The sequence below is a fragment of the Chanos chanos genome, chromosome 9, assembly GCF_902362185.1.
Source record: "Chanos chanos chromosome 9, fChaCha1.1, whole genome shotgun sequence".
In the NCBI taxonomy this organism is placed as follows: domain Eukaryota; kingdom Metazoa; phylum Chordata; class Actinopteri; order Gonorynchiformes; family Chanidae; genus Chanos; species Chanos chanos.
The window spans coordinates 10,723,252-10,739,625 of NC_044503.1; the positions used below are offsets into that span (position 1 = coordinate 10,723,252).

Consider the following 16,374-nt stretch of genomic DNA (forward strand, 5'->3'; position numbering starts at 1 on the left):
CGACATACGCCTTCAGTCGTATAAGTTCAGTCTTAGCGAAGTCTCAGCCCAGAATTTGTAAAGCCTTGTTTTATTTGATTTTCATGCAAGGCAACACGTCAGCCAAAGCTGCCTACAGTAAGGGTGAAAAAAAGCCTGCCACTTTACAAATTATGTGCGAGGCCATTAAAAAGAAAATAATCCATACTTTTTCAAAGTGCAGCACCCCAAACCCCACTCACTAACACCCGAACTGAGCTGTAAGTTTTTAAAGTGTGACGTCAGGTTATGACATCAGCTGCTGAATTCCCAGCACACAACACACACCCAACTGTACAACCTCATGATAACATCCATGTGTGGCGGTAGCTTGTTGTCCCTCTCTCTAAAACATATGTTAATAACCCTAAAAAACAAAAAACAAAAACCACTGCATATTACCAAAATGTCTGCTTTATTTGTTTTCAGAACAACTCATCCAGGCTGACCAAGGAGAATAAGCACTAGATCTGTTCCACATCCTCCATAGAGGTGACGTTTCGGCGAAGTCAAACAAAAATAATCAATATAATAATAATAGTAATAATACATTACTCAATACAACATATGTGGAGTTCTGTGAAAGAGACGAGGACCCAACATCAGGTCGTCGTGGAAACCACCAGCACTAAATCAATGCACCAACAGCAGGAGAGCTTTCAAGAAAGAGGAAACGTCTTATTTAAATAAGTGTTTATCAAAGCTTCTCATCATCAGAAAATGCTTCTAAAACTTCTTTTACATTTCTCTTTTTGTGCATTTTTTCCATTCAAAGAATTTTAATTGTCTTTTTTTTTTTTAATTTATATTTTTCCCCAGGTTAGCTTTTTTTTAAATCATTTTATTTTTTGCAAGTGTGAGTGACAGAGTGATGTGTGTGTGTTTGTGAGTATGGATGGGTCCTTGGCTGAGGGTTTTGAGAGGGTGAAGTCAGTGTGTGTGTATGTGTTGTGTGTGTGTGTGTGTCTGTATGTCACTGTCCTTTGTTTGGCTGTGTTTGGTTCAGGGTCACACAAGGAGGACCGGTAATGCTTTTATCTCATGTTTTCATACTGAGTGGTTGACACGGACGGTTGTGTTTTGAATGAGTTTTTGTGCATCGTGAACACCTCAGAAGTGTGTGTGTCTGTGTCTATGTGTGTGAGCATAAAAAGGAGTGTGTGTTTACAAAATGGTTTGTTCATGTGTATAAACTATGTGTATGAGCAATGACGTGGAGGTGTGTGTGTGTGTGTATAGATGTGACTGAAGCTGGGTGTGAGTGAGTTAGAGCGTGTGTGTGTTTGTGTGTGTGTGTGTGTGTGTGTGTACATGTAAGGCACGGACAGTCTGTCAGTCTCTTAGGTCCATGCTGGAGCCAAACAGAGCGACTAGCTGCTCTTCGTAGTGAGCGATGTTCCTCTTCATAATCTCCTTACAGGTGCCCAGGAGACGCTCAAACGCCTGCACGTCAATCACTGAAACAAACACACACACACACACACACACACACACAACCATCAGTGGTACACACACACTTAAACCTTCTCCTAGTCTTACACACCGCTCAGAGGAAAAGACAAAATACAGCCTAAGAAAACTAAGTTGTCAAAATCATATTATATGGTTATCTGTAAAACCTGAACAGGCTTGCAGTAAAAATCACAAACACACACATATAGAACGGAGACAGGACATACCCAAACACTTGACGTCTCCCACTGCATATGCGGAGGCAGCACGAGGTTTATTGGTGACCAGGGCCAGCTCTCCAAAATACTGCCCCCTAGTGCAGCGGGCGATCTCCACCTCAGCATTGTCCTGCTGATCTGCTTTCGTCTGTCACAGAGAAAGAGAGAGAGAGAGAGAGAGAGAGAGAAACAGATGACCTACTTCAGCATGTGAGGCCGCAAAGGGAAAGAAAGAAGAGAAAGACAAATTCAACTCACTTTGCTCTTCATCATGATCTTCACCTCTCCAGATTCCACGATGTAGAAGCAGTCGGCCATGTCACCCTGGCGGTAAAGCAACCCGTAATCATCAACTTTAATAACATGCAATCAATGCTGATTTCACTCCAATAAGCTTTTCACCTTGCTCTGCCCTAGCAAAGGACTGTACTATAACCAGCAGCATATGAACAGACCAAAAATAACTCTACAATAACTCTGACGCCTGTGACATTGTTTTGGCATTAAAAAAGAGGGGATTTCATATGCTCCTGGCCAGAGGTTCTCGCTTCTGCTTAACAATGGTAGGCTATGTATAGCCCATATTAGAAGAGCACGAACTCTGAATGAGATTACGCCCTCTGATGAATGTTTTTTTCCCTCAGAGTCAGACACTAACCTGCATAATGATTCTCTCACCATCCTGATAAGACTTCACCCCCAAAACATCAACAATCTTCATCCTCTCTGATACCTGAGAAAGAAAGGAGGGAAGAGAGAAAGAAAAAGAGAGATAGTGAGACAGAGGGGGGGGGGGGCAGAATGGAAGAGAGAGAGAGAGAGAGAGAGAGAGAGAGAGGGAGAGAGAGAGAGAGGGAGAGAGAGAGAGAGGGAGGGAGAGAGGGAGGGAGGGGGAGAGAGAGAGAGAGAGAGAGAGGGAGGGAGATGTGGAGGTGGGAGATAAAGAGCAGTGATGAGAGAAAGAAGGAAAAGGTAGAGTGAGTCAGAGGGAGGAAAGAGGGAAGAATAATATTTGTAAAACAGATCACTTTGGCTGTATGTGTCTCTGTCCAAGTTTAAAATAAGCTCTTGTCTCTCTCCCTCCCCTCCCCTCCCCTCTCTTCACCTCCAGAGACTTGAGAAGTGGAACAGACTCAATGAAGGTCTCGTACATCCTCCTCTTTTTTGCATTATTCTTCACTATGAGTCTACGGAACGTCGCCCGGTCCTACAAAACACACACACACACACGCAGAGTGAAATTCCACCCTAAACATTTGCTCACATAACGTCTACTAAATATCCTCACGTAACCTGACAAGGAATGGAAACAGGTATTTCAAGACTGTTCTAGAACCAATTTCCTAACAGTCATCTATGGCATAATATGGAACTAAGTATGTTTGTACGACCTTAAGTGTGTTATTAATGCATGTTACATCTCCACAGGGTGGTGCTACAGCCTCAGGTAGAACTGATACACACACACACACACACACACACACACACACACACACATACAAAAACAAGTCAAAACCAACCAAGCACTCTCTCTCTCTCATACACACACACAGGCTTTCCTCACCAGTCCCCAGAGGGCTCCTTCCTGTTTGGCGATGATGGTGGCAGCACGGGGTGTGTTGTACATGAGAGCCAGTTCACCGAAACTGCCTTTATTATCATACTGGCCAACACAGCAGCCAACTCCATCCTTCTGTACCACGATATCATAGACTCCCCTACAGCAGAACACACACACACACACACACACACACACACACACACACACACACACATTACATTACAGCACACAATGTTTTTCACAACATCTCATTATTAAAATTATATTCATTTGCTAAATTTGCTTGTAATACCAATCTGAGATGGTATTACAAAACCCAGAACACCACAAAAACAGAATGAGACAAAGAGCAGGGGAGAGAGGGAGAGACAAAGGTTTGTGTGGGGGAGGAAACGCGCGGCCGTGCGCCCCACCTCTCAATGACGTAGAAGTTGTCCCCATCATCGCCTTGGTCAATGACATGCTCCTCTGGCTGTACACGCAGCTCAAACATGGCATCCAACACTTCTGAGAACTGTTCCTGTTACCCCAGAGAGAGACAGAGAGAGAGAACGAGAGAAAGAGAGAGGGAGACAGAGAGAGAAAGAAAGAGAGAGAGAAAGATCCACTATTGTAAGTTTACTTTCAGCACATGTAAGAGAGGCAAGAGACAGAGCAGAAGGAAAGAGCGAGTCAGGGTTTGGCAAAGGGCTTTTGAACAGTCTGGCGCCGAGCACAGTTGAGTGCTGGTGTGTGTGTGTGTTGGCGTGTACCTGGTCCAAGGTTTTAAACAGGAGAATGTCTCGGCAGGCCTCCTGTAACCTGCAGCGCTGCTCGTCTGTTTTTGGGTGGACGATCCGCGGCTCTGTGTCCTCCTCATCGTCGTCTGGGTTGAAGGCTTCGGCACAGACTGCAGGGAAGAGCGTCAGCGTTAGACATGTGAAAGAGGGGGGGGGGGGGGTTACGTTTTACGGTTCACACCCTCTAGAGAACAGGAGCTACCCTTTCACACAGTGAGACAGGAGTTTTTTCATTCCACTCAGGGCAAGAGCACAGTCATTACAGACACAGAGTACCATAAACACTAAAACACAGGCACACAACCAACCTCACACAGAACCATCTTACATTAACATTACAGACACAGAGTTCCATAAACACTAAAACACAGGCACACAACCAACCTCACACAGAACCATCTTACATTAACATTACAGACACAGAGTTCCATAAACACTAAAACACAGGCACACAACCAACCTCACACAGAACCATCTTACATTAACATTACAGACACAGAGTTCCATAAACACTAAAACACAGGCACACAACCAACCTCACACAGAACCATCTTACATTAACAGACACAGACATTACAGACACAGAGTTCCATAAACACTAAAACACAGGCACACAACCAACCTCATGCAGAACCATATTATATTAACCCTGACGTCAGATAAGACAGACAACGCTTTTAAAACACTTGTGTCGCTGATTTGAAATGGCTGCATGAGAAATTGCATGAACTTGGTAAGCTTAAACTTTCAACTGTGGGCCAAAGGAGAATGATCTGTATGCCCGTTTTGGATGATCCGGACTGTTAAAATCAGATTAAATGGATGGCATGCTTTCAGCATTGTCCAAAGACTGCCTTTCCAGTTCCCCCATGTACACTCTGTTCAGGTATTTCACAAATGTCACACAACGATGGGAGATTAGAACACCCCACACTGTCACGCCACATTTAAATGTCAGATCAGGGGAAGACTTTTACTGTAACACACATCAGGGGGTCTAAGTAAGGAGTTCACACAGCCATGTGGCAGCTGTAATTACAGTAACACAAACACACACACACACATATATATATATACACATACACACACACACACACACACACACACACACACACACACACACACGTATATACACACAAAGGGGAAATGACAGACAGAAGGCATAGGCACTTATCAGATCTCTCACTCAAAGCCCACACATGCGCGCGCACGCGCGCACACACACACACACACACACACACACACTTAAACAAATCACATGATTAGAGCAATGACGTCAAACAGAACTCACCCGACACTCTCCGGTTAAATCTGCTGGGGGGAGGGGCTGGAGGAAAAAAAAAGAGAGAAGAATAGAAAGAGAGCAAGTTAATGAATGTTCACATTTCACATATCAGTGCAACCACTGAGCTAACCTCTCTCACCTAAACATACGCAAGTAGTCCAGCTGGAAAAGTCTACACGAAACACACTCCCCTGTTTCTGTGTAGGCAGCAGTCTGGCCTTGAGGGGCGCTAAAAGTTTATCATTACCATTAAAACTGAAAAAGTGTGTGTGTGTGTGTATATTTGTAGGGGAGAGAGAGAGAGAGAGACAGCGCATTTGGACAAACTATAGTGACTGTGTCCAAACCACAGCCTCGGGATCTGTCTTTCTCTTCTTCCATTTCTCTCACTTTTATCGCCACTCCGCTACAATCCATTAATCCTGGGGTGTGACTCTGGGGCTTTTTAACACACATACACGTTTTGCCTCACTAACACCTTCAGCGAGACACGCGCACACACACACAAGCACAAGCACACAGACTTGTGCGTGCGCACACACACGCGTGCACGCGCACCCCACCTCCCCACTGAGAATAGTCACAACAGTGGTGATAATGAGCTCTGTTGGACATTTCCATTAACTCCATCCATTGACTAATTCTCCACGATATATAGATCAATTACTGAGCCTTAGATAATAAAAAAAAATCTCCCTGGGCCTTTCTGTGAGATCCTCTCTGTGACTGACACACTCATATTCACTCCTGACGCCACTCAGCCATGCATTACTGAAACAACACATGCTGCATTACATGTTAAAAGCTGTGTGTGTGTGTGTGTGTGTACGCAGAGTTAAATGGAGGTCTGCTGAAGAGTGTATCATCAGAGTGAATCACGTATTAGGGCAGTGAATATGGGGAATTGTGAGTGTAATTGCAGGTGTGTCTGTGTGTGTGTGAAAGAGAGAGAAGGAGAAGAGGGAGCGTGAGATGAGGTGCTCCAGCAATCACGTGTGGCGGATATCAAGTGGCTGAAGTTGCCATGACAACAAAATACAAGGAAGACCTCCACATTGCCATAACAACACCCCACAGCACTTCTACCCCTGAACACCCCCCCCCCCCCCAAAAAAAAAAAAAAACACCCACAGAAAAAGAGAAGACAGAGAGACTCAGAGAGAGAAGACAGACAGCAGAAGCAGAGACGGAAATACCCAGAAGGAGAGTGCAGGAGAGAAACAGAACAGACATAGTGGGAGGGCGCAAAGGAAGGAGAGAGGGAGAGGGAGAGCGAGAAGAAGAGTAACACGAAGGAAGTGGAGAGAGAGAGAGAGAGAGAGAGGGAAATAATGTGACCAAAAAAAAAAAAAAAAAAGACAGAAAAAAAGACAGAAAAAAAAAAAAGACAGAAAGGGAGAGCTAAAAGGCGCTGGTGCAGATGATCCCTGAGCATCACTCTGTTAAATTGGGCTTAATGCTGATGCCGTGTGGACAGGTGGCACTCCACGAGACTGACGGTGAACAAGAGGACGGGGAGGAAATGAAAATACAACACCAGAAAAGTGGGAATTTGGGACAGTTCTTTCTTAACTATATTCTTCTAAGAGTGTATGAAGGGAGACATCCTACACCTCCAACAGAGACCCAGCACAGATGAGCATTACAGTCACTGAGCCTAATTGTGTTTAGTCCAAAGATGCAAAAAAAAAAAAAAAAAAAAAAAAAAATTGCTAACTGCACTTAGAATTCATTTCCTTTGATCCCCTTGAGAGTGTGGTATTAATATCCATTATAAACATTTCTGATGAAATAAATATTGGGTGATGGCAGACAGATAATCTCTTGTGTGTGTTTAAAGGAGTGGCATGTTCAATTAGCAGTGCTGAATGGAGTAAGACAAGGCTTATACACACACACTGCTGCTGTCGCCGCTGGAGTCTTTTTTTAACTCTGATTTTCTCTCCATCTCTTTCTATCCATATTTTCTCTCCTTCTTCTCTTGCCAGTGTGAGTCAAACACTTTAACACACAACTGGCCAATATCAACCCACGTCGTCTGAGTGTGTATCTGAGGGCCTGTTACACAGGGAGATACAGGGAGAGAGAGTTAGTGTGTTTGGTGCCATACTTCAGGTTTTCCTAAATGTGTGTGTGTGTGTGTGTGTGAGACACAGAGAGAGAGAGAGAGAGAGAGAGAGAGAGAGTAGGGGTTTTTCTCTACAGAAGCCGGCAGGCATTCCACCTCGTCAGTCCAGCATGCATAGCGTGTCATGGCTCCAGCCATTGGCCAGATGGATTGGCTACAGTGGGCTTAGGGCTGGGTAAAGAGATGCATTGTGGGACAGGAGAATCAGAACGCTCCGTTCTCACCGCTCTAAGCCGCACATGTCATGTGAAAGTCAAAAAAAAAAAAAGCACAAATTACTCAGAGAACACACTTGTTCTTCTACTGAAAATAATTCTTTCAGAAGCAGGAGGTGATCAATTAAACAAGCTTATGAAGTTTCCGGCAGGACACAAACAAGCAGTCATTTTTACCATCTAGTCTCATACATATTTTATGATGTTTGTTTGAGTGTGTATGTGAGTTTACAGTGGCCTGAGAATTGGGCTGTGTTTGTTGAAAGCCATATGTCTGTGGTGATCTTACTATTCCACAGAGATCTGCAAGCTAATGTATCTGAGGCTCATTTAAAACCAAAAAAAAAAAAAAAAAAAAAAAGAACCCAACAAGGACCAAACAAATAAAGTCCACTCCTATTCTTTTTCTGTCTTTCTCCCTCCACCCCCATTCTCTTTTCCTGCTGCAATCAATCCTGATGTGTCCATGCTCTCTCTCTCTCTCTCTCTCACACTCACTTTCCCACTCCCTCGCTTTCTCTCTGTCCCTCTTTAACTATCCCTCCCCCTCTTTATCTCCCTCTCCCTCTCTCTATTTCTACTGCACACTCAATCCCTTAAAAGGCAGTGGCCCTGTCCTGTTTTGTACTGGCTGGTTTAACCCTTTCCTGACTATTGAAGAAGATTAATTGTCTTAATGCTGTAGAAAGAGAGTAAGTGAAAGGCAGCAGGAGAGACAGAACAGACGGACAGTACTTTCTCCTGGGGACGGGGAATTACGAGAACACTGAGGGAACCGATCTTGCTTGCCTTGGAGTTACTGAGCAAAATTATTCAACACTCATCTCAAAGGACACTGCTTGTGTAAGGTATATAGGTCTGTGCTGATATCAATAGGCACGAGTTGAAAGACAGTGTAGTAGTTGTGTGTGTGTGAGTGTGAGAGAGAGAGAGAGAAAGAGAGATAGCGAGATATCATGCCCCACGGGGCAAGGACATTGGTTCTGGACACTATCTGCTCTCTGATTAGACAAGGCCACGGTCCGTTCACTTCATCTGCTCTCTGATTGGTTAATGGAGGTCACAATTCTCCCAGACAAATTTCATGCCAAAGGAGCATATCCATCCTCAACTCAAACATGCAGAACTCTGTCCGTCCTGGTCGTTCAGTGACTGTCCCATTGACCCCCTCTCCCTAAGCCACCTCCACTAATCAGATTGAAGGACCAGCATGTCACTCAAGCTAAGCAGCTGTGTTCATGTCCTTGTCTACGTGTGCGTGTCCGAGTGTGCGCGTTCATGTCTTGTGCGTGGTGAAACGACTAAGAGGAAAAGAAAAAAGATAAACCAAACCACCTGTAAACTTAACCAAATTGTTCAAGGCAACAATAGTGAGGATATGAGGTTCTTCCTCATCCTGTTTGACCTCTGACCTCCTGCTGAACGCTTTAAGCACTTTTAGAAAAGTAAACTGATGTTTCGAACAAGTTACTGAGAGCATTCACAAATGTAGGTCAATGTATCCTAGCAACCCAAGAATGAGTGCAATACATTTAAAACACAAAAGTAGCTTCAATAGACCATTTGATGCCTGTTTAGGGTGCGCATCTACACGGAGGTGAAGTACAAAACTGTATCTTTTTGTTGCGACAGTTTTGCTCTGGTTGTGCTTTTGGAATTGAATGGTTCTGACGTGGGCAGGTCATGAAACAATCAAACAGACTAAGTTCTCTATTCTTGGCATTCAACTAACCAGTAAATGAAGGGTGGAGTCAGGGGGAAAAGTTCACCGATTTCCTCATTCTTTCTCTTCATAGACCCTTGTATCTTGATGAGCCTTTTTTTTTTTTTTTTTTTTTTTAACGGGAGGTGACACGACTGGGCTCGGCAATCCCAGTCCGAACGAGCGCCGACACTGCCGCGAGCAGAACACCATGTCCCGAACCTCTTGGCGGGTCTCAAGTCAGTTCGTCGAAAGAAACGCATCACAACCGTGATCACAACAAACTTCTGTACTGAACGTGTTACCGTGGAAACACTGGCGACAACGCACACATCTGAAACGATATCATGAGGTAAAGCAAAAAATGAAACAGCTTTTTAGACAGGAAACAACACATGTTGACCCATGGGTGAAACATTTAACTGACTGTGCCTCTACAGTTACACACTGAATGTTATAAATCTAGTGACACGACTGATAATTCTGGTGTGAAAAGCTGGATGCTTGGGAGCGTATACTGCACTGGATGACAGCTGAGGATGTTCTTGTTCAAATGCAGAAACCCTGTGGAATGCTTCAAACCCTTATCAGATGCCACGAGACATCATGACCTGTCGTGATGACTGTATGGTCCCTGCGCAGACAGGCTGGGAGGCCTCAGCTGATCTCTGACTATGGCAGGTCTTGGTCTAGGTGTGCGAGCATGTGAAGGACAAACAGAATGAGAGATGAGTTAAGTTGTTCTTCCTCATTTGGCCCCAGTTGGAGAGAACAACACAGAGAATGAGGAAGTGCCAAAGTTCAGATTCTTATCCAAACCCGGGTGCCAGTATCACCGTGGAAATCCAACACACACACACGTACACACACACACACACACACACACACACGTGTGCACAGACACGCATCTAATGATCTGAAAATCTGCATAGGGGCATTTTGTTCCAATGTGTTATTTTTTTTAAGCTTAAAAATGCTTAAAGATAAAAAAGAACATTCTTCATTAATCTGGCAGCTGCTTGCAAATACATTATCCCAGGCAACAAATACACTGATACTGAGTGGCGTGTTGGTGTTCAGGGCATAAGCATCACGGTTCACCACTTTAGCACTAGCAATTCCCTCCAATCTCTCCCCATGAACTGAGCTGCATTAGAATACAGTGGCATATCAGATTTCCGTCACTACACAGGTCACACGCTGATCAAGTCATCATCATACCACAATACCCTGAGGCCAGGATGTCACATTCGAGGCTCTAACCTATATGCAAATACATCTGCTCAGCTAAAGGAAAAGGGCATCATGTAAACACACACACACACACACACACACAGCAAACAAACAATCCCATGCATGCATATCACCATAATCACAGAGGCCGAATTATCTAGAGTGATATCTTATCAGTGGACTGACTAGTCTACCAAAATTGTTTTCTCCCTAGAACACATACAGAATATATGTAGGCATGAAACACAATGCAACAGGTGGCTTTTACCTGGAAACCTCATCACAGCTTCTTTAATGAACAGTGTGGTTAAGGGAAATGCTGACTAAATCAAGGAACTAAAATAACTGCTGACTTAAGCATTTCAGTTAAATGAAGGCCGCTACAGCCAAGGCCTGCATGCCTCTGAGGTTACTGTAAACACAGTAACTTCTATACACACCCCTTAGGATCCTTCCACTGGATAGCACATAGAGAGCAGAAACTGATTTTGAGCCTCCTTAACACTGGAGGGGACTTTCAGGAATGCTCTTCAGATTTTTCCACAGTTAATGATGTGTGTTTGTGACTCTGCTCTAAGGCCACAAACAACATTACAATCACACAGTCTGGATCCTGGAACAGAGACACACTGCAGTTCCACTGTTGGGCAGCAAACATTTCTAATGGGCAAGTTAGGAGACTGTTCCTTCAATTTCTGTTAAATCATTCAACCCTTCCCTTACTTTCTCTCAACATAACCACCATGGGTTACTAACCTGGAGTTATTGGCCTAAGACTCACTATACTCATAACATTTTGACAAGTCAGGGGTTTCCCCACTTTGATCTGTCGAGCTAAAACTCCATAAATCTAATCTACCAGTAACAGTAAAGACGAAACAAAAAAGTAGGATTCACAAGCTTGAAACCAAATTACACTGAGTAATCCATGCACACACTGATAAATATTAGATATTGCACCAGCTGAGGCAACAGGATTAACAGATTTGGATGTGTTACACCACTGCATCTTTCTCTCCCGTCTCAAAAACACGCCAGCTAAGACAGGCGTGCAAGAGACGGCTGGTAACGTGTGATGACTGACAGGCAGCTTATCTCAGCATCAGCTAGGCCTACATGTGCCATGGGAAATGTACTCAGCTACATTACACTCTCTTTCTCTGTCAGACACTCACATACACAATCTGAGCAAATGAATTCTGACTGGCTTAACTGTTGTTGGTTGTACTGGACTGTGTTTTTACATAGCCAAGTGGCACTACTATTCATTACATAACTGACAGTTTATGACAAATTCATATCTCAGCTATTCTGAATTTAACACAGCACTGTTTACATTCAGTTACATTTCATTATCTCCTGCATCCAGTGTTCTCTTAGGATGAATCATTCAATGAAATGTAAAATCCAAATAATCCAAAGATCTCTGTGCTTTTTTTTTTTTTTTACAACATTAACTCTTATGGTCTGAGCGTTGTAAAAGGAAAACAAAAGAACTGAACCGATCAAGCATAAATTAAACGAATGGAAGATAAAAGAAGAAGAGGCCTTTGATGTACGCCGGCGCACATCTGTCCATTATAAAAAATCTGCGTTCGCGTTCTCAATGACCAAATTACATCCATTCATATGTTCACACACAACCTGCACAACTGTACCGGTAGCTGCACCGGCAACCAATCACTGAGCGCAATCGATTTGAGGCAACACAAGCGTCAAAATGGGAATGCAGAGGGCGACGGCTACTGGTTGAGGTTAATTCTTAGTGTATAAGAAAACAAAGAGGATGTGGATTCTCCACTTTTAATATATATCTTGTGCCAGATCTAAATCAGGGCTGAGGATGCCACGCTTAGGCTCAAGTTGTTATACTGCGGAGCTAGAATGTAATTATATTGCGGAGATTGAATAGACTGCGTTGGTTGCCATCTCTAGCCTACGCACCGGCACAATCAAATCACCAACTGCATTACCGACAGTATGTAAAATCTAACACATGGAGAGCTAAAAGTGTGAATGCCCGGACAGGTCCAATGAGAGACAACTCACATACGTTTTCATATTGTGCAAGTACATGTTAAGTGAGCGGCTGAATAGTGTTATTGCTGCTATCGACAAGAAAGTACAATACTGCCAGTTCCACCTAAGATCAAAAAATGACAAGCAACCGCCATGCGTATCTAGCTTTGATACTTACGCTCAAAGTCAGAGTCGTCGTCTTCATCATCCTCGTCCCCGTTCGACTCTGTCTGCATCGGCTCGCCGTCAAACATAACCCCTTTCCCGCCTGCTTTGGCAGCTGACCCGGACCCAGCCCCGTCTTGGCTCCTGGTATCCCGCATACGAGTGAAATACTGTACAGCAAATTCCACCAGGTCCGGGGGCCTTTGGCGTAGCACCTCCACGGTGTAGCCTTGCAGCAATTCCGTGAGACCAACTGGTATTTCAATACTCATGACTGAACTGATCTGGTGTTATCTAGCAAGCCCTCTTGTCAGATTGCTCTTGAGCTTTCGTACAAAAATATAGATAAACTTCTTCTGTATTAGTCCATGTAGCTAGCTAACGTCAGCTGACAGGTTACAGTACTTGAGAGCTAGCTCGCAGGCTAGCAGGCAGTTCACCGGTGCTTGCAATAAATTTTCTTGCAAGCGAAGATTAGTAGAATACGGTCCAATACATATGATTACACTTTCGAGGAACAGGAATACACAGAACTTACAATAGCAAACTATATAACAAGATAACTTCCTATAATCAAAAGACTTCAAGCAATCGCAACTGTTAACTAAGCTTTCAAATACGCTAAATTCTATATTGGCTAACTAACCTAGGTTAACTATCTAAGTCAGGGGCAGGCTTATCTTATACCTAAGATAGCTACTTGGGTAGTTCGAGTCAAAAAGTTAAATCCAGTGTCTTCTGAATATCAGCAACGCTTCTGCTCCAAATTAAAGCCGGCGAAGGAAAAAAAGAGAATACACAAAATAAGCCTGCAATTTTAAAGCTTGCTGTGAAGTTAAGTTGTTTTAGATATGGCAAGATTCAATGCGCGCTGATAAGCTAACTGTCAGCTCGCAAGGCCAAATCCTTACCTTCGTGTACAAGCTAACGGTCTCACAACCATTGGAATCGTCGCTTGCTAAGAGTGGCGTTTCGATTTAAGCTCAGAGAAATAATTTTACTTAACTGGCGACAGAATTGTTCTATCGATGCATTAGCCCGGCTGCTATAGCTATATGTAACAAATAATTCAAACTGTCTGACTCAACCAACCTAACAAGTGTCTGACTAATCTTACTTTACGATGTCGAGACTACTAACAACCGTTAGCTGGCTAATTCCAGAGCTATGGTAAGGCAATCTATTAGCTACGTCTGAGTGGATTTATCTCCGGCTAACAGTTGACTGATACCTTCGTCGTTAATGTATCGAGAGCTATGTTCTCCCTGGCTTCCTCCTCCTCCTCCTCACCAGTTTTCTGGCCAGTATAACAACAAACGCAAACTGTGTTGGAAAATTAACTACAGGGATCACTGCTGAGCTAATCTAATATGCGAAACGGAGAGAGGTAGCTAGGTTGTAGGCTTGCCTTGCGAATGAGATCACTCAGCTTAGCCCGTGGGAGATAACGTTAGAAGCGTAGACGTTGGAGCTAGCTTGTCAAGTACCTCAGTTTGCTCGCTTGAGAGATAAACGGGAGGGGTGGGACAAGGGTGACAGATAGTCTTGCTAAAACGGAACAGCAGACAAGTTGAAGTTCAGTTAGCGCAACAAAGAAATTAAGTGGATAACACTACATAAAACACCTCATGAACGATAAACGACCAAGTACCACAGATCAGTTTGCTAACCAGTAAATACATAAGCCAACAGATCCCAGATAGGCTGAAGCCAAGCAACTATCCCAGACCGGTGAATTCTTTGTCAATATAGACGAAAGTCACAGATGAAGTTCAGTCTTCGGATATAAATTCTCCCACGTTTCCAAAGGACAGACGCTATTTCTCTCGACGCTGAAAAATCAAATTCATGGAAATGCTGGTTTTACTCTTGACAACCTTTGCCTCCCTCTGGCTCCCTTCTGCTTCACGCCTCGCGGTTGGGGGCGTGGTCACTTATTTCCAGTGCGAACAACATTGATTGACTTACAGATTGACCAATCACACGACAGCCCGGTGCATTTGACAAAAGTTTAGTAGGTCCTTGAAGAGGAGGGATTCGTGTTATATTCTAAATAATAATATTACACTGATTTTTCTTGATTTTTAATCTAGATTCTGTCGTGCATCTAAAGGGATACAGTAACCATTTGAATTGTTAACTGATTACCTTCCATATATAAGAACGTGGTTCTCGAATTTCGGGTAGGTTTGCCTTTCAGCGGCAATTAACTAAAGTGAAAGTAATCCACAACATCTCTAGAAGTGTTTATACCACTTCAATTGGACTACCCACGTAACATAGTTAATGTACGCCAAGACGATGGATTTCCCCTACCGCGTGTTGCAGTGCGCGTAAAATATAGAGCAGCCGTTCTATTCTTGGGACTCCTTACCTTGAGGCTACAGGTAAAGCCGTTACCATGACCACGATGAACCTATCTCTAATTCCTCTGTCCAGCTCATGCCGCCTTTAAAGGACTCAACTAGCCTCCTGTTACTGCTCTCGCAAGAGGGCTGTTTTAACAGTACCTAAGTGCACGAAGTGGAAGTGTGAGTGGACAGTTAAAATAAAGAAAACTGCCTGCATTACTGTTACATCTAGTAACTGTTTTCCCGATTATGAAGTAGCCTAAGGGATATCAGAAAACAGAAAGAGGGCTTCAAACAGAATTTATGGACTCTTTTCTCTTACGAGAAACTGACGACCGAGACAGATCCCCCTTGTCAATAAATAATAGGTAATCCACAACCTGAGCAGAACAAGAATTATTTTTCTGTTTCTGTTTATATCTAAGGAAAGAATCCCGTTCATCCACATTAATAACTGACAGGATTTTACATGACAAATCTGTGTGGTGGTGGAACGGCTCTCCTCCCCAATCCCTTTGAGAATGCGTGGGTGGCTTCAGACGTGGTGGTGTGATTAAATGGTGCCATCTACTGGCCAATCCCCTCGGATTGATATTTATGGATTTGTACACAAAAAAAGACACAAGCCTTCATTTTAACTGTATTAAATATAGTTAGTGTCATAGATGTCCTTTGATGTTTTCCTTTTGGTGCGTAAACCAAATTATGCCTCCGTTGTGTGTGCTAAAGGGAATCGGCAGAGCTTTTCAGCTCATTACCAGCTAAGATAATTAAGTCTTTGAGCAGTCGTAAAACACGTCATTCAACTTGAAAGGGGCTGTATATAATCTTTCAGCAATAGACACAATGTCCCACTACATAGGCTACAAAGAAAGTGTGTGTGACCAGGTGTGCAAAGTGGGTAAGAAATCAGTATCTGTGCCACTGCCTGTGCCGTCACTCTCTCTCATCCAGTGTTTGCAGGTTGTGCGATAAGAATAAACATTTTACAGTGGTGAATAAAGTGTCCTTTTGTTCTTTATGATAATAATGGCAACTGTTTGTTTTAAGAAGGAAAACGTGCATAGAAAGTGGTGTTAATATATGCAGACAAATATAAAAAGGATAAACAGACAAAAAGCACTAACAGTCTTCATTTATTGGGAGCATAGTTGAAGTTCAATAACTTTTATGCATTAAAAATTAGATTTTTACCTCAATCAATCCTTATTACTAATATCAGAATATATTACAGTATTTTGACAAGTA

General features: G+C 43.3%; 1 protein-coding gene across 1 annotated transcript; it reads right to left on the reverse strand.

Annotated features, from left to right (window-relative positions):
- Positions 1 to 852: 852 nt before the first annotated feature.
- On the reverse strand, positions 853 to 14,651 carry prkar2aa (protein kinase, cAMP-dependent, regulatory, type II, alpha A). Its single transcript, XM_030784310.1, has 10 exons — positions 12,789 to 14,651; positions 5,320 to 5,355; positions 4,002 to 4,138; positions 3,663 to 3,769; positions 3,253 to 3,406; positions 2,794 to 2,895; positions 2,347 to 2,421; positions 1,947 to 2,012; positions 1,698 to 1,836; positions 853 to 1,475 (listed from the first exon to the last, which is right to left on the reverse strand). The coding sequence occupies exons 1-10, from the start codon at positions 13,045 to 13,047 to the stop codon at positions 1,351 to 1,353; spliced, it is 1,200 nt and encodes a 399-aa protein (XP_030640170.1). The 5' UTR covers positions 13,048 to 14,651; the 3' UTR covers positions 853 to 1,350.
- Positions 14,652 to 16,374: the final 1,723 nt, after the last annotated feature.

Bases quoted from the DNA above. Each gene is read 5' to 3' on its own strand.
- prkar2aa (XM_030784310.1), bottom strand. From the start codon at position 13,047: ATGAGTATTGAAATACCAGTTGGTCTCACGGAATTGCTGCAAGGCTAC. The intron at 3,770-4,001 runs GTACACGCCAAC...CTGGGGTAACAG, and splicing joins TGTTTAAAACCTTGGACCAG to GAACAGTTCTCAGAAGTGTT. The intron at 2,013-2,346 runs GTTAGTGTCTGA...CTTTACCGCCAG, and splicing joins GTGAGAGAATCATTATGCAG to GGTGACATGGCCGACTGCTT.